This window comes from Rhinopithecus roxellana, chromosome 3 (genome assembly GCF_007565055.1).
Source record: "Rhinopithecus roxellana isolate Shanxi Qingling chromosome 3, ASM756505v1, whole genome shotgun sequence".
NCBI lineage: Eukaryota > Metazoa > Chordata > Mammalia > Primates > Cercopithecidae > Rhinopithecus > Rhinopithecus roxellana.
This window is the reverse complement of record NC_044551.1, coordinates 70,258,816-70,282,001: the sequence shown is the minus strand read 5'-3', so window position 1 is coordinate 70,282,001 and position 23,186 is coordinate 70,258,816. Positions and strand designations below refer to the sequence as shown.

At 38.4% G+C, this 23,186-nt stretch overlaps 1 protein-coding gene and 1 pseudogene across 3 annotated transcripts in view; one reads left to right on the top strand and one right to left on the bottom strand.

The window, feature by feature from the left end:
- The window catches only part of WDR70 (WD repeat domain 70), a 377,836-nt gene that overhangs the window by 234,209 nt on the left and 120,441 nt on the right, over nt 1–23,186 (bottom strand). For all 3 annotated transcript variants that reach the window (XM_010367672.2, XM_030927443.1, XM_010367673.2), the window contains exon 9: nt 4,028–4,104. In XM_010367672.2, coding sequence (XP_010365974.1) covers nt 4,028–4,104 — 77 coding nt within the window. The remainder of the gene's footprint in view (nt 1–4,027; nt 4,105–23,186) is intronic.
- On the top strand, nt 13,831–15,007 carry LOC104659353 (annotated as a pseudogene).

Sequence of the window (23,186 nt, the reverse complement as noted above, 5' to 3'; positions counted from 1 at the left end):
GATGGAAGTGGAGACTATTATTCTAAGTGAAGTAACTCAGGAATGGAAAACCAAACATCATATGTTCTCACTCACATGTGGGAGCTAAGCAACGAGAACACAAAGGCATAAGAATGATACACTGGACTTTGAGGACTTGGGGGAAAGGGTGGCAAGTAGCGAGAAGACTACCCATTGGGTACACTATAAACTGGTCAAATGATGGGTGCACCAAAATCTTAGAAATAATCACTGAAGAACTTATTCATGTAACCAAATACCACCTATTCCCCAAAAACCTACTGAAATAAAAAATTTTAAAAACTTACTTTTAAAAACTTTTAAATGTTTGTTGTGTATCACTAGTCTTGGAATATAAGATTCAAAGCTTCTCAAATTTATTTGACCACAGAATGCCTTTTGTCAGACTTCTGATTTACATAGCCTGGAAATCAATTTGGGAAAGGCTACTGTAGTGCTCATAAAAGTTAAAACATTATCAACTATGAGAGCCCACCATTCATACTGATCCATTAATAGTTTTGAGAACAATGTTTTTTTCCCAACTGCTCTATTCAACTTAAGTTTTAACCAGAATAGCCCAAGTCGTCTGTGGTCCTGTAGTGTATTTGTTTTCTTCTAACATTAATATCAATTATTCATTTTCTTATCTTAAGACACTATACAAAGTCTCTGCTGCATAAGTCTCTAAGTAGTTGTGGGCATCGCTGTCTTGTTTCCTATTTAAATGCAAGTAGCTTCAGTACTCCAATATTTAATACAATATTTACTTTAAATTTTAGTCACTAATTTTTATCAGATTTGGGTAATTTCTTCCTATCTGCATTTTACTTAGAACTTTTGCTGGGAAAGATTAAATTTTATCAAATGTCCACTTTTATCAGATTTAGGTAATTCCTTCCTATCTGCATTTTACTTAGAACTTTTACTGGGAAAGACTAAATTTTATCAAATGAATCACATGATTTTCACCTTTCATTTGCTCAGTAATGAAGTATACTGAAATATCCGGGTGGTAAAATATCCTTATATCCTAGAATAAACCTTACCTAGTCATGCTATATTATTAATTTAGATTGCTGATGAAGTTCATTCCCTAACGCTGAAATAAGAAACGTAACTTTAAACAAACATACCTTAACTATTTGGAAAGGTAATTATGCAGCTAAAAAGACTAAGGTAGGAAAAGAAATTAACACTACATAATCTGATTTACCATAAATTTTAATCAAATGTATTTATTTTATTTTAGTCACATTCTTATTTGTATAGATTGACAAATTTCCATTTCTTTTAGATCAAGTTAATTTTTTGATTCCCCTATTAAAGTGAAATTATGTCATCTGTCTTCTAAAGATATATTTCAGAAAACATAAAGTAAGAATATGAACAGCAACTGTGAATGTTATTAAGGCAAATTTAAGTATCAGAAAGTTGAAAGATGAAAAACAAAACAACCTAAGAATAAAAAAGTTCTTTCTTAATTAATGATTCACCTAAATAATACCACCTATATGTTTTTAACTTACAAGATTTTTTATTGTAATTTTCTCTGTAATCATACAACGTACATTCTTGTGAACTACTTTTAATACAACAATGAATCATACAATATAACAACACAGGGAAAAGTTGCTCAAATATTTCCTATAATATTCTTGAGTCATGGATGAGCAGATACAAATGCAAAAGAATCTTAACCATTTAATCACTGGCAAGGATGTTGAGAAAAAGGGAACCCTCATACACTGTTGGTGAAAACGTGAATTAGTAAAACCATTATGAACAGTTTGGAGTTTCCTCAAAAACCTAAAAACAGAGCTACCATATGATTTAGCGAACCCACTGCTGGGTATATATCCAAAACAAAGAAAATCAGTACATCAAAACGGTATGTGTGCTCCTATGTTGGTTGCAGCACTGTTTGCAATAGCCAAAATTTGGAAACAAACTAAGCATCTATCAACAGATGAATGGATAAAGAAAATGTGGTACATACATGCAATGGAGTACTATTCAGCCATGAAAAAAGAATGAGATCCAGTAACTTACAACAACATTAATGGAGCTGGAGATCATTACATTAAATGAAATAAGCCAGACATGCAGACACCCATTGCATGTTCTCACTTATTTGTGAGATCCAAAAATCAAAACAATGGAACTCATGAACAGAGAAAAGAAGAAGGATGGTTACCAGAGGCTGGAGAGGGTAGCAAGGTATGGGAATGAGGTAAGGATGGTTAATGGGTTAAAAAAAAAAAAAAAAAGAAAGAAAATATATACATATATCTATATACGTGTGTGTGTGTGTGTGTATATATATATCCATGTGTGTGTGTGTGTGTGTGTGTGTGTATATCATGAATATGGCCTAATATTTGATAGCACAACAAAGTGACTATAGTCAACAATAATATAACTGTACATTTTAAAATAACTAAAAGAGACCAGGCACAGTGGCTCATGTCTATAATCCCAGAACTTTGGGAGGCCAAAGTGGGTGGATCACTTGAGTTCAGGAGTTCGTGACCAGCCTGCACAACATGGTAAAACCCCATCTCTAATAAAAACATAAAAATTAGCTGGGCATGGTGGCAAGCACCTGTAATCCCAGCTACTTAGGAAGCTAAGGCAGGAGAATCACTTGAACCCAGGAGGTGGAGGTTGCAGTGAGCCAAGATCGTGGCACTCTAGCCAGGGCAACAAGAGTGAAACTCCATCTCAAAAAAACATAACATAACATAACATAACATAACATAACATAACATAACATAACATAACATAATAAAATAACTAAAAGAGTTTAATTGGATTGTTCGTAACACAAAGGATAAATGCTTGAGAAGATGGATACCCATTTTACATGATGTGATTATTATGCATTGCATGGCTGTACCAAAATATCTCACATACCCCATAAATACATATACCTACTGTGTACTCACAAACATTAAAATAAAAAAATTTTAGGGTCTGGTGTCATAGCTCACGCCTATAATCCCAGCACTTTGGGAGGCCGAGGCAGGTAGATGACCTGAGGTCAGGAGTTTGAGACCAGCCTGGCCAGCATGGTGAAACCCCATCTCTACTAAAAATACAGAATTAGCCTGGTGTGGTGGTACACGCCTGTAATTCCAGCTACTTGGGAGGCTGAGGTAGAAGAATCATTTGAGCCTAGGAGATGGAGGTTGTAGTGAGCTGAGATTACGCCATTGCACTCCAGCCTAAGCAACAAGAGCAAAACTCCATCTCAAAAAAAATAATAATATTTAATAACTGAGAAAATTTAATTAATTTGCTTCAGTGTGATGCTGGTATATATGAACTGAAATTACACCAAATTTAATCAATTTCCTCGGTTATTCCTTTCAAAATCAATCTGAGCCAATAAGCTTATGTTAGCTATTAGACTCAGATGGAAATAAGTCTTTATTATAAAAAGTAATAATTAGTCACAACTTCAAAGCCCTTTGAGTACACTTAATAGTATCAATCTGATCCAACCTTAATAAACTCTACAGGAATTTGTACCACTCTCGCTTTCACAGTGTCCATTTTTGTTTAATCAACTACTACACTATCAGATAAAATCAAAGTAAAGAACAAGAATATATAGGTTGGGCGCGGTGGTTCACGCCTGTAATCTCAGCACTTTGGGAGGCTGAGGCAGGCGGATCATTTGAGGTCAGGAGTTCGAGACCAATCTGACCAATATGGTGAAACCCCATCTCTACTAAAATACAAAAATTAGCCAGGTGTGGTGGTGGGCATCTGTAATCTCAGCTACTTGAGAGGCTGAGGCAGGAGAATCACTTGAACCCAGGAGGTGGAGGTTGCAGTGAGCCAAGACTGTACCACTGCACTCCAGCCTAGGCAACAGGGCAAGACTCCCTCTAAAAAAAAGAATATATAACGTCTGAATTCCTAATATTCCACTTACTACTTTACTGCCAAGATTGTAACAATACAAATGCTAAATACCTAAAGATATGAATGTATTAGATGAATTATCAACAATACTCACGCATCATTTGAGCAAGTCATAAATTCTCCCTTTATTTTGGGATGCCACGAGCCAGTATGAAGCATTGCTGTATGACCCTTAAAAATGAAGACAAAGGGGAAAAAAAAGATGTTTTAGAAAGGTAAAAAATAAACTGACTAGAAACTGACATGTCATTTTTAAATGTAAAAATTTTTAGTTCCCCCAAAAGTGTACCATTTCAATTATAAACCTATATTATTTTATCCCAATTTTCTCTCATAACATGCTTTGTTTATTTTGCTTTAGCTCTTTGTGTACCACCCCGTGCCCACCTCAGGAATTAACTCAGTGCTTGTATGTAACAGGTGCTTAATAAGGTGGGAAATGGAGAGGAAAATGACATCCTTTCTTCAGGGGAAAAAAAAAAGAAAGGTAAAGCCATAATAAGAAAGACAGGTCCTTCTTCAAAGATCGTAACTCCTTTCTTCAGTGGAAGACAATCAAGAATAGAAAGCATTTACAAATAAGCAAGGTGAAGGCAAGAGATTGGGAGGGAAATCCGTATTTCCTAAAAATGTGTCAACAACCTTGATTCTACAATGTCTCTGTAAAAATATGTATGTGAGAAAAGGAAGAATATATTTTAAGTGATTGGGGAAAATTAGCCCTGCTAAGTATAGAGAATACAAAAATACTATAATTAAAACAATGTGATGCTGGTTATATATAAACTGACATATACATCAAATCAACTAGAGTACATAGTAAACATAAACACACACATATACACAAATGCCTAATTCCCTTACGCAGCAAACTCAGCTAGAGTGGTCTCATACAGCAAGTCAGATTTATGTGAGACAGAAAAGAGCCTGGTCCTTTTTAGTATAATAACTGCAGTATCTCTTACTCTGACACACTTCAAAATAAAACTATGATTAAAGAAGTAAAATGTACACGTTTAAATGACTTACAAGAAAAATAACAGTAACTCTCTGGAAAGATACATGGGCCTGGAGATCAGCTTCAGCCAAAGTTGTCTACAATGCCTCAAACAGTATCTGGCCAAGGCCTGCCATTCTGTTTATGTTTACAGAATACAAAGGAGGGGAGGTGGAGACTCTTAGCCATGTTGGAGGCATGAATTGAACCAATACCTGGAAGGACTAGATGGCAAGTCTGAGATCTCATTTTCCACCCCTGAACTCAACGCTTGCACATCCAACTATCTACTTGACATTTCTATCTGTTTATCATAGGCATCTGGAACATAATAGGTACAAGGGAAAATCTTGATTCTTTCTGTCCACTTTATTTTCTATCAGTTTCTTTCCTAGTAGTTCAAGCTAAAAACGTGGGAGTTGTTCTTAAATATTCCCATAACCATAGCCCTAAAACCTTCTATCTACACAGATTCAATTCACCAGCTATTCCTGCCAATTCTGTCCAAAGTATATTCTATTTCTATTCACTTTCTAAAATCTATTCACTTTTCTCTTTTTCATCACTATCACTTATTCTCTCACAACATTCTCTCATGCTTCTACATCAGTTAATAGGTACTGTAACAGGTTTGTTATTAATCTCTCTGCTTTTTCCTTTTTTTTTTTTTTTTTTTTTTTTTTGTTTTCTTGAGACAGGGTCTCAATCTGTCACCCAAGCTGGGGTGCAGTGGTGTGTTCACAGCTTACTGTAACCTTGGCCTCCTGGGCTCAAGTGATCCTCCTGTCTCAGCCTCCCAAGTGACTGGGATTACAGCAATGAGCCACCATGCCTGGCTAATTTTTGTATTTTTTGTAGAGACAGGGTCTCACCATGTTGCCCAGGCTGGTTTTAAACTCCTGGGATCAAGTGATCCACTCGCCTCACCTCCCAAAGTGCTGGGATTATAGGAGTGAGCCACTGCACTCACCTCTGCTTTCATTTTACTTCATGCGCTCTACATAGCAATCAGCATAATCCTTTAAAAATATAGTTCTAATGCAGGAACAGAACACCAAACACTGCATGTTCTCACTTTTAAGTGGGAGCTGAAGGATGAGAAGATGAGAACACATGGACACACTGTCAGAGGAACAACACGAACTGGGGCCTCTCGGGGGGGCAGGGTGGAGGGAGGGAGAACATCAGGAACAGCAGCTAATGGATGCTGGGGTTAATACCTAGGTGACGGGTTGATCTGTGCAGCAAATCACCATGGCACACATTTACCTATATAACAAACCTGCATATCCTGCACATGTATGCTAGAACTTAAAATAAAAGTTAATGGAAAGAAAATACGTGTGTGTGTGTATAGTTCTAAATATGCCATAATGTCAGCACAGTGGCTCATAACTATAATCCCAGCACTTTGGGAGGCTGAGGCAGAACAATCACTTAAGGTCCACAGTTTGAGATCAGCCTGGGCAACAGAGTGAGATCCTGTCTCAACAAAAAATAAAAATAAAAACTTAGCTGAGTGTAGGGTAGACATCTATAGTTTCAGCTATTAGGGGACTAAAGTGGGAGGATCACTTGAACCCAAGAGTTGGAGGTTACAGTGAGCTATAACTGCACCAGTGTACTCCAGCCTAGGTGGCAGGGTCAGACACCATCTCAAAATAAATAAACTGATCAATTTAATTAAATTAAAATGCCACTTCACTGCATATAACCTTTTGCTGGCTTTATAACCTCTTACACAGTGTGATGGTTAATACTGAGTGTCAACTTGATTGGAGTGAGGATACAAAGTATTGATCCTCAGTGTGTCTGTGGGGGTGCTGCCAACAGAGATCAACATTTGAGTCAGTGGGCTGGGAAAGGCAGACCCACCCTTAATCTGGGTAGGCACAATCTAATCAGCTGCCAGTTCGGTTAGAATATAAGCAGGCAGAAAAACGTGACATGAGAGACTGGCCTAGCCTCCCAGCCTACATCTTTCTGCCATGCTGGATGCTTCCTGCCCCCGAACATCAGACTCCAAGTTCTTCAGCTTTGGCACACAGACTAGCTTCCTTGCTCCTCAGCATGCAGATGGCCCATTGCGGAACTTTGCAATCATGCCAGTTAATACTTGATAAACTTCCCTATATGTATATTCCATTAGTTCTGTCCCTCTAGGGAACTCTAACATACACAGTCCACAACGAATTTTATTTTCTGGCTCCACATTCCTTGCAACTTCACTTATTTTGTGTTCCCTCAAGACCAACACGTACCAGCCACTTCCTTCCTTTCAGTTCCTCCAATACTCTTAGCTCTGCTCCGTATCAGGGCCTTCTTATATGCTTCCCATATGCTGGAAAGCTCTTTTTTCCACTTTCCCATGACTGGCTCCTTCTCATTATTTCAATCTCAGTTGATATGCCACTTGATCAAATAAGTATTCCCTGGTCCTCTATGTAGGTAAACATGGCCCATGAGATTGTTCTTTACCTTAGTACCTGTGCATTTCCTTAATAATAGCCATCATAGTTTGTGGTTCTTTATTCATTTTTTGACTTTTGGAACAGTGTTAGCATTTTACATATTCACACAAAAAAATAAGGATGGGACAACCAAAAGCTGAATATAAACAGGAACAAATCAACCTTACATTTAAAATGAATAACACATATACTGAAAGAATAAACAGAAGGTAATATCCCAGAAAACTATCTACCCTATAAGTGGGTTGATGGCCCCCAAAAAGATATGTCCATATTCTAATCCCAAGAACATGTAAACATGACCTTATTTTCGGAAAGGGTATTTGCAGATATAATTAAGAATATCGGCTGGGTGCAGTGCCTCATGCCAGTAATCCCAGGTCTTTGGGAGGCCAAGATAGGCAGATTGCTTGAGCTCAGGAGTTCGAGACCAGCCTGGGCAACATGACAAAACCCCATCTCTACAAAAAAAATAAAGAAAAAAAAAAATTATCCAGGCATGGTGGCACACAATGGTAGTCACAGCTACTCAAAAGGCTATCACAGCTACTCGAAAGGCTGAGAGGGGAGGTTCTCTTGGGCCCAAAAGGTTGAGGCTGCAGTGAGCCATTATCACACCACTGCACTTCAGCATGAGCATGAGCAAGACAGCAAGACCCTGTCTCAAAAACAGAAACAAAAAAATCTAGATGTGATTCTGTGCAGGCTCTAAATCCAATGTCCTTATAAGAGACAGAAGATAGAGATAAATCTAAATGTCCTTATAAGAGATAGAAGACAACTGGGCATGGTGGCTCACACCTGTAATCTCAACACTTTGGGAGGCCAAGGCAGGCAGATCACTTGAGCTCAGTTAGAGACCAGCCTAGGCAACATGGCTAAACCCCATCTCTACAAAAAACACAAAAATTAGCCAGGTGTGGTGGCAGGTGCCTGTAGTCCCAGTTATTTGGGAGGCTGAGGTGGAGGATGGCTTGAGCCCAGGAGATGGAGACTGCAGTGAGCCGAGATCACTCCACTACACACCAGTCTGGGCAACACAATGAGACCCTGTCTCAAGAAAAAAAATTAAAATAAAATTTAAAAAAGAGAAGAGAAGACACAAAGAGAAGGCTATGTAAAGACAGAGGCAGAGAATGGAGTTATATAGCCACAAGCAAGGAATACCCTAAGTCACCAGAAGCTGAAATGGGCAAGAAAGGTCATTCTTGCCTACAGCCATTGGAAAGACCGTGATCTTGCCAACACCTTGATTTTGGCCTTCTGGCCTCTGTAATAGTAAAAGAATAAATTTCTGTTGTTTTAAACCACCAAGTTTGTAGTAATTAGTTAAAATAGCCCTAGGAACCTAGCACATATTCTCAGTCTAAGACCAAAAGAACTGTAAATAAATATTGAATTCTAATTAATACTTTTGTTTCTTTTTTGCAGTGGTATATATTAGCAATTCTGAAACTGCCTCTAATATAATGAAGAACTAAGCCAAGAAGGAAATGTATTGGGGATAATTGGAGTAAGGGTTAGCCCTGTTGGAGAAGGTAGTTACAAAAGTGAAAAGGGGGAAGACTAGAACGAACTCTCTGATGTTAAATAGAAATTAGGGGTAACAATGTGAACTCATGATTTTTACTAGGTAGATAAAATTGTTATATATGTATATATGTGTTAGTTATTCTCTAGTTCTGTATGTTAAGAATGTCTAGAAGTAATATACTCCAGCAAAACTAACACAGAGATCCTGGTCTCTAACAATCACCTCCTCCTAAAAGGAACCAGGGCTTCTTGCAAAAATTATTGATTACAGAGATGGGATAGGAAAGGAGCAAGATGAACGTGGAACATTTTGTTGTATTAAGAAAAAAAAAAAGTACTACAAAGATGATGGACACGTGTTAAAAGGATAAAGCACATGTTGAAGAGCCTTCTGCTGGCTAAATCTGCAATAGTTAAGGCATCAAGATAAATAATGATAGTAACGAATTATAAACCATTGACTAAGACAAGAACCATTGAGTGTATACTAATATAATAAATATACAAACAAAGAAAGCTCTTCCTTTTAGTAGAATGCTACTGATAAACATAAAATGAATGATAGAGTTAAAAGATCAGCATTTTGCAATCAGTAATAACTGATTCAGGAAAGAATCAATAGATGCTAAAACTGTGGAGGAAAGTTTGAAAACGATTATTTACAAAGTCTCAAAATCTCCCTGCAAATTACTTAATAATTGCAATGAGAACACAGTAACTTTATAGTGGAAAAACCTGGTAGACACCACCTTAAACAAGTGATCTAGGTTAACATCACCAACGCAAGGACAAACTGAAACTGACATCACATACTTCCTGGTATGACGAAGAAATGAGGACACGATATCATTTCTGTCACAGTCCTTCTAAAAGTGCATAATCTGATTCAAACTATGAGGTAAAATCAAATTCTACATTTTATCAAATCACTGACCTGTAGTCCTCATAAAATGTCAAGGAAAAATAAAGACCAAATAATGCAGAGAAGCCATTACCAATTAAAGGAGACAACAGATACGATGATTATACACAATGTGTGATCTTGATCAGAGCCTGCAACTGGTGAAAAAATCATTAGAGAGACTGTTGAGATAATCAGTGAAGCATGAATATGGAAAGTGATTTAGATAATAGTATTTTATCAGTGTTAAATTCATGGCTATCCACCAGGCATGGTAACTTGTGCCTGGTAGTCCCAGCTACTAGGGAGGCTGAGGCAGAAGGACTGCTTGAGCCCAGGGATTCTAATCCAGCCTGGGCATCAAAGCAAGACCCTGTCTCTTAAAAAGAAAATTATGACTATGTATGAAAATGTAATGTTATTAGGGAAACCTCACTGAAGAATTTAGGAGTAAAAGAGCATGACATTTACAACTTACTTTCAAAAGATGAAAATTAAACACACATATATGTGATTTATATGTATATGTATATGCATATACATATATATATATGAGAGTGTATATACAGGCGGGATAGGAAGGTGGGTTAGTCTGTATTAGTCAAGGGAGGAATGGAGGAGGGAAAAGGAAGGAAGGGGTAAGGTGAAAATAAAGCAATGAGACAAAATGTTAGCAACTGGTAAACCTGAAAAAGAAGTATAAAGAAGCTTTATACCCCTTTTAACTTACAGCTATTCTGTAAGTTTAAAATTATACCAAAATAAATAATTTTATTAATTTTTTTTTGAGGGGGGGTTTGTTTGTTTACAGATGAGAGTCTCACTTTGTTGCTGAGGCTCAAGTGCAGTGGTGCGACCACCACAGCTCACTGCAGCCTCAACCTCCTGAATTCAAGAGATCCACCCACCTCAGCCTCCCAAGTAGCTGGGACTACAAGGCAAGCATCACTACACCCAGCTGATTTTTTATTTGTTGTAGAGATGTGGTTTCTGCTATGCTGCACAGGCTAGAAACTAAATGCTTTTTAAAAAATATTCTGGCTGCTCAGTGAAGGCCTGTTTAAACAAACAAACAAAAAGAATCTATAGGGCTGCTCAGTGAAGGAAAGCCTGTTGAAAAAAGAAAAAAAAAATCTATAGGTCCAACTGGGAAGATGTTAATATGAGTCATGAAAAGATCGACAGTAACTTTGACTAGGCAGCAGCTCTAAGTGTTGACAAGTGAGTACACATTCCTTACAAGTTCACACAAAATATGCACTAAAATCATATTCTAAGTCACAAAACACACTTCATCAGATATTTTAAAAATTAAAATTATTCAAAATATGTTTCCAAGGGCTGGAAACACATGTGATGGCTCATGCCTAGGGATGTACTTTGGGAGGCTGCCAAGGTGGGAGGGTCACTTGAGACCAGAAATTTTTTGTTGTTTTTAATTTTTTTTAAAGTATGTTTCTAGATCATAAGAGAATTGAATTAGAAGCCAATAAGAAAAAAGTCTCAAATATTTGTATATTTAAACATCACACTAATAACCCATAGGTCAAAAAGGTAATCCCAAGTGAACTGAATAAAAATGAAAATATAACATCTCAACGTTGTAGGACACAGTTAAAGAAACGCTTAGAGCATTTCTATTAGAAAATAAGAAAAGTCTCAAATTAATAATTAAAGCATCCGTCTTAAAATATTAGAAAAAGAAGGCAAGTAGAAGGAAATAAATCAATAAAGTTGATAAACTTTTAGCCAGAACAAGAAAAGGAAAGAGAGAAGACACAAATTACCAACCAATTCAGGGAAAATTAGGAGATATATCACTACTGACCCCAAAGAAATATTACTATTATAATAATCTTATGCACATAAATTTGGTAACTTAGAGGAAGGAATAATTCGAATAGTCCTACATCCACTAAATATACTGAATTCATAGTTAAAAGCTTTCAAAAACAGAAAAGAAAACCCCAGCCCAGTTTGCTATACTGGCAAACACTACCAAACATTTAAGGAAGACATAACACCACTTTTTCACAACAGTTTCCCCAAAAGAGAATTGGACGGTAGACTTCCAAATTCATTTTACGAAGCTAGAATTACTGATACTAAAATCAAGTACAATATGACATAAGAAAGCTACAAAACAACATCCCTCATCAACATAAAAGCTAAGATCTTTGAAAAAATATTAAACTAGTATGTAAAAGGAATAGTACATTGCAACCAAGAAAGCTTTGTTCCAAGAATACAGGTCTGGTTTAACAATCAAAATCAATGTAATTAACCACATTAACAGAATAAGATAAAAAACTCAGAAAACGCATTCGACAAAACTCAACATCCATTCATGATAAAAACTCTCAGCCAATCAGTGATAGAAAAGAACTTACTCAATTTGATAAAGCATATTGTCTTAGTCAGCTAGGGCTGCTATAACAAAAGACCACAGACTGGGTGGCTTAACCACCATATATTTATCTCTCATAATTATGGAAGTTGGTGAGGGATCTCGTCCCGGCTTGCAGATGGGCCACCTTCTCCTGTATCTTCATACAGTCAGGAGAGTAGAGGCTCTGAAGGACACTAATCGCATCATAGAGAATCCACCCTTATGACCTCACCTAAACTAATTACCTCCCAAAGGCCCCCACCTCCTAATACTATAACATTGCAGGTGATGGCTTCAATATATAAATTTTTGAGGGATACAAACTTTCAGTCCATAATAGGTACATACAAAAAACCTACAGTTTAACAACATATTTAATGGTAAAAGACCAAATATTGCCTCTAAAAGTCAGGTTTTAAGCAAGGATACCTAACCCACCACATTCACATTCAATGTCAATCTGGAAGTCCTAGTAAGTACAATAAGGCTAGAAAAAAAAAAAAAAAGGCATTCAGATTGTAAAAGGAGAAATAAAACATTCATTCCAAGACACAATGACCATTTATGTAGAAAATCCCAAGGAATCTATTAAAAAAAATTTCAAAAAAAGCAATAAAATTTCTATGCACTACCAATGAACAGCTAGAAACCAAAAACTATTTTAAACAGTCCTATTTGTAATAACTCAAAAAAACAAAATGCTTAGGTATAAATCTAATATAATCAGGATCCCTATGTTGATATACTATAAAATGTATGTGAAAGAAACAGAAGGCCTAAATAAGTGGGGAGATATACTGTGCTGATAAATCAGAAACCTCAAAATAGTGAAAACTTCAATTCTCCAAATTGATCTTTAGACTCAAAATAATTCCAAAGAAAATTCCAACAGGGTGATCTTATGGAAGTAGAGAGACTAGAATGATAGTTACCAGTGTCTAAGAAGTGTAGGGGAGGGGAGAAGATAAAGAGAAGTCAGTTGATAGGTTCGAACACACAGTTAGAAAGAATAAGTTCTCATGTTTGATAGCACAGTAGGGTGACTACAATTAATGACAATGTCTCGTGTATTCTAAAATAGCTAGAAGGGAGAACTAGAAATCTTCCCAACACATAGAAACAATAAATGTTCAAGGTGATGGATACCTCAAATATTTGAACTTGATTACATATTCTCTACATACATCAAAATATCACATGTACCCCATAAATACGTACAAAAAGAATGTATCCACAAAATAATTCTAACAAGATTATTTGTAGATACAGACAGGGTGATTCTAAAATTTACATGAAAAAGTAAAGAAATTAGAATAGTCAAAACCATTTTTAAAAAGAAAAAAAGTTGGAAAACACCCTACCAAACTTAAATTTACATTTGCTAATATGTAAGAAATATTTAAAAGCTGTAGTAGTAGGATGACTGGTCAAGCCCTGGGTGTGGGACAGAGTGTGTGTGTGTGTGGTGCGTCCCCAAAGGCAAGAAGGTGGCAAAGGGAGGTGAATCTGAGTGGGTGGAGGGAAGGGAAAGGCGGGAGGAGAAAAAGGTGGGAGGAGGACCAGGTGGGACGATGGTGGCTCAGTCAGGACCCAGCGGGGCAGTGAAATGGGGCGGGTGACCCTGTTCCTGAACGGCAGCCCCAAGAACGGAAAGGTGGTTGCTGTATATGGAACTTTATTTGATTTGCTTTCTGTAGCTAGCAGTAAACTCGGCATAAAAGACACCAGTGTGTATAAAGAGAAAGGTGGACTGATTGATGATATTGCTTTGATCAGGGATGATGATGTTTTGTGTGTGAAGAAGAGCCACTTATTGATCTTCAGACAGATTCTAAGCCTCCTGAAGGATTGTTAGGATTCCACACAGACTGGCTAACATTAAATGTAGGAGGGCGGTACTTTACAACTACATGGAGCACTTTAGTAAATAAAGAACCTGACAGTATGCTGGCCCACATGCTTAAGGACAGAGGTGTCTGAGGAAATAAGCAGGATCATAGAGGAGCTTTCTAATAATTTACCGAAGTCCTGAGTACTTTGAACCCATTTTGAACTACCTGCATCATGGACAGCTCATTGTAAATGATGGCATTAATTTATTGGGTGTGTTAGAAGCAGCAAGATTGTTTGGTATTGACTCATTGATTGAACACCTAGAAATGGCAATAAAGAATTCTCAACCACCGGAGGATCATTCACCAATATCCCAAAAGGAATTTGTCCGATTTCTGGTAGCAACTCCAACCAAATCAGAACTGTGATGCCAGAGTTTGAACTTCAGTGGTTCTGATCTTTCTCGTTGGGACCTTCGATACATTAACCTCAAAATGGTCAATTTAAGCTGCTACAGTCTTGCACATGTAAATCTTTGCTGTGCAAATCTTGAATGAGCTGATCTCTCCGGATCAGGGCTTGACTGTGCAAATCTCCAGGAAGTCAAGATGCCCTGTTTTAATGCAGAAGGAACATCTCTGAAACTGTAATTTTGAGGATCCTTCTGGTCTTAAAGCCAATTTAGAAGGTGCTAATCTGAAAGGTGTGGATATGGAAGGAAGTCAGACGACAGGAATTAACCTGAGAGCAGCTACCTTAAAAATGCAAAGTTGAAGAACTGTAACCTCAGAGGAGCAACTCTGGCAGGAACTGATTTAGAGAACTGTGATCTGTCTGGGTGTGATCATCTTCAAGAAGCCAACTTGAGAGGGTCCAACGTGAAGGGAGCTATATTTGAAGAGATGCTGACACCACTATACATGTCACAAAATGTCAGACGAGAATTTTAGGGGCTGGAGGAAGATGTACAGGATGAAAACGCTTTCCTTATCACTTTTCTTTCTTCACCCACTCAGTTGTCTAGAAGTAACACTGCAAGGAAATTTTTAAAAAAACATTTAGAGGATTAGGCTTGTTTCTCAGTGGTGCGTAAGGGAAAAAACTGACCTTTTTTCCATATTCTGATTTTTAACAGAAAATCACTCATTAATAGGTGTAGGGAAACCAGATATTGCTGCCTTCTGAACGGGGTAGGGGGGTTTACCTGGTTTTATAACCAGGAATAGCATTTATTATATTTGCTTTTAAATAGGCATGATGTGGAAATACCATCTTGGTTTGAGATGCATTTGAGCATTTTAATTTATGGAAAGCACAACATATGCAATTTTATTTATTGAATACCTAGAAGCAGTATGGATATTTAAATTGTTAAAACTTTATGAAAACTTTGAAAAGTTCAGGTTTATAAATAGCTTTAGTGATGCCTCCCCTCTTTAAATACCTGCCACACCACATGAATATGGTGAGATCAGACTCCCTAAGACTCCTTTCAGGTTCATTTTTCTAATGTTTACATTTAGAACAAAACAGTGGCTAAATTAAAGTAATATCCAGTTCTTACTGATTGAGACGGAGTGGAAAGAAAGACATCATTGTACATCACTGTCATTCCAAAGGTACAGTGGAACTCTGGATGGAAGAAGAACTTACCTATCACTACAACACTATCTATAAATGAGCATTTCTCAAAATTTCATTCTAGGCAAGTTCCACTCAACACCAGACCAAGCAATTCTATTTACATTATTAGCCTAGTTTTCCCATACAATAGGCACAAGCATAGGAATATACTTCAAAACCAAAAAACCAAGGTACATCATTAATATTCATTTAATTCAAATACCAAATAATTTACCAAATGGTATTTTGGTATTTACCAAATACCAAATAAATAAAAAAATTTGTGCAACCAAAGTACTAAAAAATAAAATGATTTAAATCCAAAGGATTTCCAAGGGTACATTAATCTCTTTTGAAAGGGTCCCATTAATCTCTTTTGAAAGCAGAAATTTGTCAGCCTACGCTTAAGAAAAAAAAATTTTTTTAAAAAGAGAAAAAGAAAATACCTATTATCAAGGGCAAACAACTTCAGGGCAAAGAAATAGCTCATTGTACTCCCTCACAGTTCTCAGTATAGATAAATTTGGGCCAAAGGCCAGCTTGAATGCAGAAGGAAAGGAAAGGGAAGGGAAGAGGGAAGGGAAGGGAAAAGGAAGGGAAGAGGGAGGAGGATGAAGGGAAGATGGAGGGAGGGGGTGAGAGGGAGGGAGGGAAAGAAGGAGGCAGGGAGGGAGGAAGGGAGGGAAAGAAGAGGAGTGAAAGAAAAGAAAGAAAACAATTTCTAGTCACTAGCGGTTAACAGGGATCTGGTCTGATTTTGCCCCATTAGATATCTGCCTCTGAGCCAGGAAAACGGTACATGATTTGCAATAAAAGAAACATTCCAATAATCCAAGACATACCCAGACTTTGAGGACTCAGATTCTAAACTACCTTGTCTTCCCCAATCTTGTACAGTACACTGCACTCTCATTCTTCTCCACTGATAACTAAGCTCCATCTCCACTGACATCTCTGCCTAGTCTCTTAATCCAATGCACAGCCTGCTTATCTCCCAGTCAGTTCCTAGTTTACCAGCTTCCTCTCCTCATTCCCAGACTCAAGAATTCTACAGACGGCTGCTACTCAATTCCAACCTTAGAACCACACTTCTTGTACTTTGTCTAAACAGCAACCCAACAACTCACTTAACCCATGCAGGTCTTAAAGGCAGACCCCAGAAAGCAGATCTTTTACTGATATTTATTGCTTAGAGTTGAAATATCACCTTGGAATAGAAAGGTTATTTTTTAATAAAAGAAAATCACCCCTATTGCAGAAGACATTAGCGTGTCCGGAATTGGTTCCTTCCGGTGGGTTCTTGGTCTTGCTGACTTCAAGCATGAAGTCACGGACCCTCAGCAGTGAGCGTTACAGTTCTCAAAGATGGTGTGTCCAGAGTTTGTTCCTTCAGACGTTCAGATGTGTCAGAGTTTCTTCCTTCTGGTGGGTTCGTTGTCTCGCTGACTTCAGGAGTGAAGCCGCAGACCTTCGCAGTGACTGTCTCTTAAAGGTGGCACATCCGGAGTTGTTTCTTCCTTCCGGTGGGTTCGTGGTCTCCCTGACTTCAGGAGTGAAGCCGCAGACCTTGCAGACCTTCACAGTGAGTATTACAGCTCTTTATAAAGGTAGTGCAGACCCAAAGAGTGAGCAGCAGCAAGATTTATTGTGAAGAGCCAAAGAACAAAGCATCCACATCGTGGAAGTGGAACCTAGCGCGTTGCCACTGCTGGCTCGGGTAGCCAGCTTTTATTCCCTTATTTGGCCCCACCCACATCCTGCCGATTGGTCCATTTTACAGAGTGCTGATTGGTCCGTTTTTACAGAGTGCTGACTGGTGCGTTTACAAATCTTTAGCTAGACACAAGCGCTGATTGTTGCACTTACAATCCTTTAGCTAGACAGAAAAGTTCTCCAAGTCCCCAACCCAACCCAGAAAGTCAGCTGGTTTCACGTCCCATTAGGATAAAAGGACATGTGGTCACCTTCGCTGTTAAGTACCCAGAATAAGAACACAGATAGTAGATTAAACGGAAAAAATCTACAAGACTGTGAATGTTGTTTCTTATTTGTAAAGACAGGAGCATGACAAAGGCAATGGGAATGTTAAGTGCCCTTGTGTTAAAACAGTGACCAAAATTAGTCATAACAAAATGAAGTTCAACTAAGGATTCTTAAATGGATGTAAACAGATTCAGTACTATGACTAACATTAGTGGAAAAACTTTTAAAGAGACACCTATTAAAGAACAGTTAGTGACTAAACACTTTTTCATCAAATAAACTACTTTTTCTCTCTTCTTCCCTTATCTAAACATAGGCACTCCTGAAAAATATCTCTTCATTTAACAGCCTTAACTAGAAATAGCCTAGAAGAAAGAATTAAGCAACTATTTCTCATAATATGCTATACTTTGAGAGAGGACATTAATTATCCATGACCAACATTGGTTTCCGGTTTCCTCAAAACACACGAGAGAGAGAGAGAGAGAGAGAGAGAGAGAGAGAGAGAGAGAGAGAGAGAGAGAGAGAGAGAGAGAGCGCGAGCGAGAGAGAGAGATTGCCGATAATCTGCCTGTACTCTTGTGGCTGCCCCAATGACAAGAGTTACAAAAACAGCTCCCTTTGTAACAGTGCCATCTGTAGTTACTGAATGATTTGGGGCTCCATGACCCACAAAATAAAAGTACCCATGTCTTTGGCATGATGAGCTAACAAAGCCTACCCCTAAGAAGAGACGAAATGCAGCGGAAAACAGCAGGGAATATACTGGGAACTCAGGTCCAAAAGTTCTTAACTAGATTCCAATCACCAGCTTTCAGGAATTATCAGATCTCCTGAAATGGTCAACAAAATTTTGTGTGAATACATTTCGCTGGGGAGAATATTCATACCTTAAATGCAGGAATTTGCACACATTTTTTTCTAAAGCATCAGATCACATTTTAGGCTTCGTGGGCCACATGCTCACTGCTGCAACTACTCAGCTCTACCACTGCAATTCAAAGGGAGCCACAGGGAATAGTAAATTAATGGATGTGTCTATGTTCCAATAAAACTTTTATTTACAAAAACAGGGTGGTGGCTGGATTTGCCCCAAGGCCATGGTTTGCCAACCCCCAACACACTCTTAGTCATTTGCTTGCATAAACCAAGGATTCTAAAGTCCAAGTCTAATTCCTGAGTAATTTTAATATCCATTTGAATACCTCAAAAACAAATTCAATCTTCCTTGGCCTACTCAATTCTGATGACTTGTTATAAGATATTTCAGCAGTGCCAACTATGGCTAATTCTGCCACTACCATGAATGGTCATAATATGCTTCTAAAATCCTGAACTCTCAATATTTACTGATTTAACAAATATTTATCACCAAGTATGTTTCAGGCTCTAGATATTCCACTTACTGGCCACACAACCTCCTATCTTGCAGTTTTTTTAATTTTTAAATTTTCAATATCCTAAACTTTAACCACTCTCTCAGCAGAATCCTGAGTGTCCTTTTGTTGAATCTACAATGAAGTGCTTTTATCCCAAAATAACCTCCCCCTGTTCTCCCCTGCAGTCACTGTAGTCCATCCAAATACCTAGGCTCCTGAATAAGACTCAAGAATAGGATATGAACATGCAGAATGATTGTTTCTACAAATTTACATTTCGTAGCCCATAATACTTCCATAATTCTTCCAGTAATGTTTCTCCTACAACCATCAAAAGCTATTCTACATCTTTACAATTCTGCTGAAGGCCCTATCCCAGTATCTCCCAATACAAAACTAGGAAATGATTCTGCTAATAGATGGTGGCATTATTCATTTCCTATCTCAGGGTACCACTTGTAAATATAGCTGCATATGAGATCATTCTTATCCCTTCCATTTCCAGTGCAAAAGTACTCTGGCCAGGTGCAGTGGCTCACACCTGTAATCCCAGCACTTTGGGAGTCCGAGGCAGGTGCATCATTTGAGGTCAGGAGTTCAAGACCAGCCTGGCCAACATGATGAAACCCTGTCTCTAATAAAAATCCAAAAATTAGCCAGGTATAGTGGTGGGCGCCTGTAATCCCAGCTACTTGGGAGGCTGAAGCAGGAGAATCGCTCGAACCCAGGAGGCAGAGGTTGCAGTGAGCAGAGATCGTGCCACTGCGCGACAGAGTGAGACTCCATCTCAAAAAAAAAAAAAAAAGTATTTCCTCCTCCTACCCAAAAGCTAACTCCTGCTCTTTGTTTGATCACAATCCCTAACAACTCCTCAAGGACTTTCATCCTTACTTAATATGTTTGGTTTTTACAGAACTGCATTAGTTTTCCATTGCTCTGTAACAAATTACCAAAAACCTAGGGACTGAGTACATCTCTGATTTATTACCCAACAGCTGCGTAGGTCAGAAGCCTGGCACAATGTAGCTAGATTCTCTGCTCAGGATCTCACAGACTGAAATCTGGATATTAGTAGGACTGTACTATTTTCTAGAGGTTCTGGGAAAGAATCTGCTTCCAAGTTTATTCTGGTTGCTGGCAGAATACAAGTTCCTTGTGGTTGTAGAACTGTGATCTCTATTTGCTTGCTGCCTGTCAGCTGGGGCTACTCTTAGCTTTCTAGCCACTATGTGCAATCTCCACTAGAAGCAACATGAGAAAGATTGTCCTTTGCTGACCTTGAAGACAGAGGGATCTACATGGCAAGGAATATACTAGGAATGCTGACTTAGTAGAGTGCAGTCTTACTAACATCCTCATTTCAGTCTGTGAGACCCTCAGCAGAGAAATGTAGCCACATTGTGCCAGACTTCTGACCTAAACAGCTGTTAGGTAATAAATTGGGGTGTACTAAGTCCCTGGTTTTTGGTAATTTGTTACAGAGCAACAGAAAATTAATGCAATTCTGTAAAAAACAAACATTGAGTAACGATAAAAGCCATGCCCACAAATCTTTGCAGAACAACCTGTTTTTTATCTATAGCTGTTGTTTAATTGATTAAGGAGCAATACTCTTAAGCTTCCTAGACATCACCTGGTTTGGCTAAGAAGATCTATGAGGCACAACCTTAATTTCTTGGAAGAGTCCAATGTGACTGAATACTCTCACCTTTTGAAGTTATTATACAGCCACATCTCTGGCTTTCTCCACACCATGCTTTCAGAAGTTATTGCTGTATGTTAGCATCCTTTGTCATCTTGATAGGCTAAAAATTAACTAAATCACCTAGTCTTGGTTCCCTTTTAACAAAACTTCCCTTGGTTTTCTCATATTTCACTATAAGAAGCAAGAAGAAACCAGGCAGCAACTTCAACATTTTGCTTAGAAATCTCCTTGCCTATATATTCAAATTCATCACTCACAAGTTCTGATTTCATCTTCAAAACCAGCAGCAGAGAATCTCCCTGACACCAAGTCCCTCCTACACTTAGAAAACCTTTTGCCAGGAACAGCCCAACTGCTTTTAAGTGCTCACCTGATGAGGCTGGATCCATTGAAGGCAATCTTCCTTTCTTAAAGTCCATCGTGTCATATAATGTAACCATAGGAGTGACTAGCCCATTATACTTATAGTTCACAACTACATTCAAGGAGAAGTGCCGGGACTCTTAGGAGCCATCTTAGAATTCATACTACAACAAGAACTTTGGGTGTAGCAATTCTGAAACTACTTTCCATGTACTGTAACACTGAACAAATGAGTAAATATAATTATGATGTTAAAAGCCACGTTCTTCACTGTTGGAAGAAGTGAATTACGAATATGGAACGGGAAAAAGCTCGAAAGTTGTATTAGAATTAGATGTATCCAAATGAACTCATAATTTTTTACATATTTTAATTTTTAGATTGGTTTATCTCCCTCCTAGCTTTGTCTTTCGAGGCTAGAAGCAATGGCACCCAACAGCAATGAATATATCCAGAGTACCAAATCTTAATTTCTAAATTGACTTCCCTGTTGAATGAAGTCACGGATCACTAGAAAAATAGGTAGGATCAAGTCAGGGAAAATACAAGATGACCCTGGAACATCTTGCTGTGCCAAAATGTAAGAAAGTACTCCAAAAATCATGGGGATACGTCAAAAGGGCAGAAGCCAATGTTAAGAAGTTTCTATTAGATAAAAGCTTCTGTAAATATTTAGAATATGGAAAGAAATAAAATGTACTTCAAATCATTCAATTTTTTAGTTATATCTATTATTAGAACCTTAAGTTAACAGTTTTCTTTTACTTAAGAAAACAAAAATAAACCCAAAACAGTTATTTTAATAAAAATTAAATATTTTAAGTTCTTAAGAAAAAGTATTCACCAGTAAAAAGACATGACTAATATATTTCATCTCCAAATAATAAGTGCCATTTTTTTGGAATGGCTGGGTATCAGAATGACTACATGAACTATTCAAAAATAAATAAAACATTTGAAAACTCTTCTAACTTCCATGACTAAGGTCCGCTAATGGAGATATCTCCCACTAAAATGTCCAAGCATTCTGAGGTATCCTGAACCTGCCTTCTCCACCTTAGTCATGTAATTTAAAAATAAATGGCAGAGAATTGCTTTCATGTTGAAAAGAAAAAGAGTTGAAGACAATCCTGGAGAAAGGCACTTAACAATATCAGCTCTAGATGAATTGATAAAAGAAAGCTTATGGGGGACTTCAAGATGGCTAACTAGAAGCACCAGACACTCACCTCCTCTATAAAGAAAAGCTTAATGAGTAATCACACTTCAAATACAGCATCAAAGAGAGAATGCTGGAATTCAGCAGAGAAATGGGAGGCACTGAAGAAGAAGAAAGCAAGGCACACAGCCCAGCCAGGACCAGCTGGGAGTCCTATGGGGCTCCTCAGTGTGGGGAAAAGGTGAGTAAAAGATCCCCAGCATCCAGATTCTCCCTGTAGATACCTGCAGTCCTAGCCATAGCACAGCCCCTTAACCCTGACAAGTTGAGGCTGGTAAAAACAAGCTTCTAAAGAGGAAGCTCACAATAGGTTCCACACACACCTGGAAACCCAAGCACCTGCGGCATGGCACGAATTTGAGAGCCCAGACCCCACCAGTCTGCTTTCCGTTCTGGGGCCAAACAGTACCTGCATCTCAACATCTCTGGAGGCCCAATGACATCCCCTCACATCCACTGGGAGGGTTGTAGCACATGACACCAGTTAGACCCAGCATAGCAGCAATATCCCCAGCACTCTAGATCACACAGCATCCAGTACACTAAAGAAAGGACAATGGAGAGCTCTGTGGATGCTGCCTCTAGGACAAAGGGAGCCAAAGTGCACAATCCCTAGAGCCCAAACCCACCTGCCTCAGGTCATTGCCACTGAGAGTAACCTTGCCCACCCACCACCCCCAGCAGCAAGGCCCCAGCACACCAGCACATGCCCTGAGGGCAGGCTCTCCCTGCCTGCTGCTGCAGGCAGGGACCAGAGCCTAAGAATCACCTGCCTGGGGCAGGAACCACAGACAGCAACCCTGCCACCCACAACAGTAGGACTGTGGTACATGTGCCCTGAGGACAGGCTCACCCCA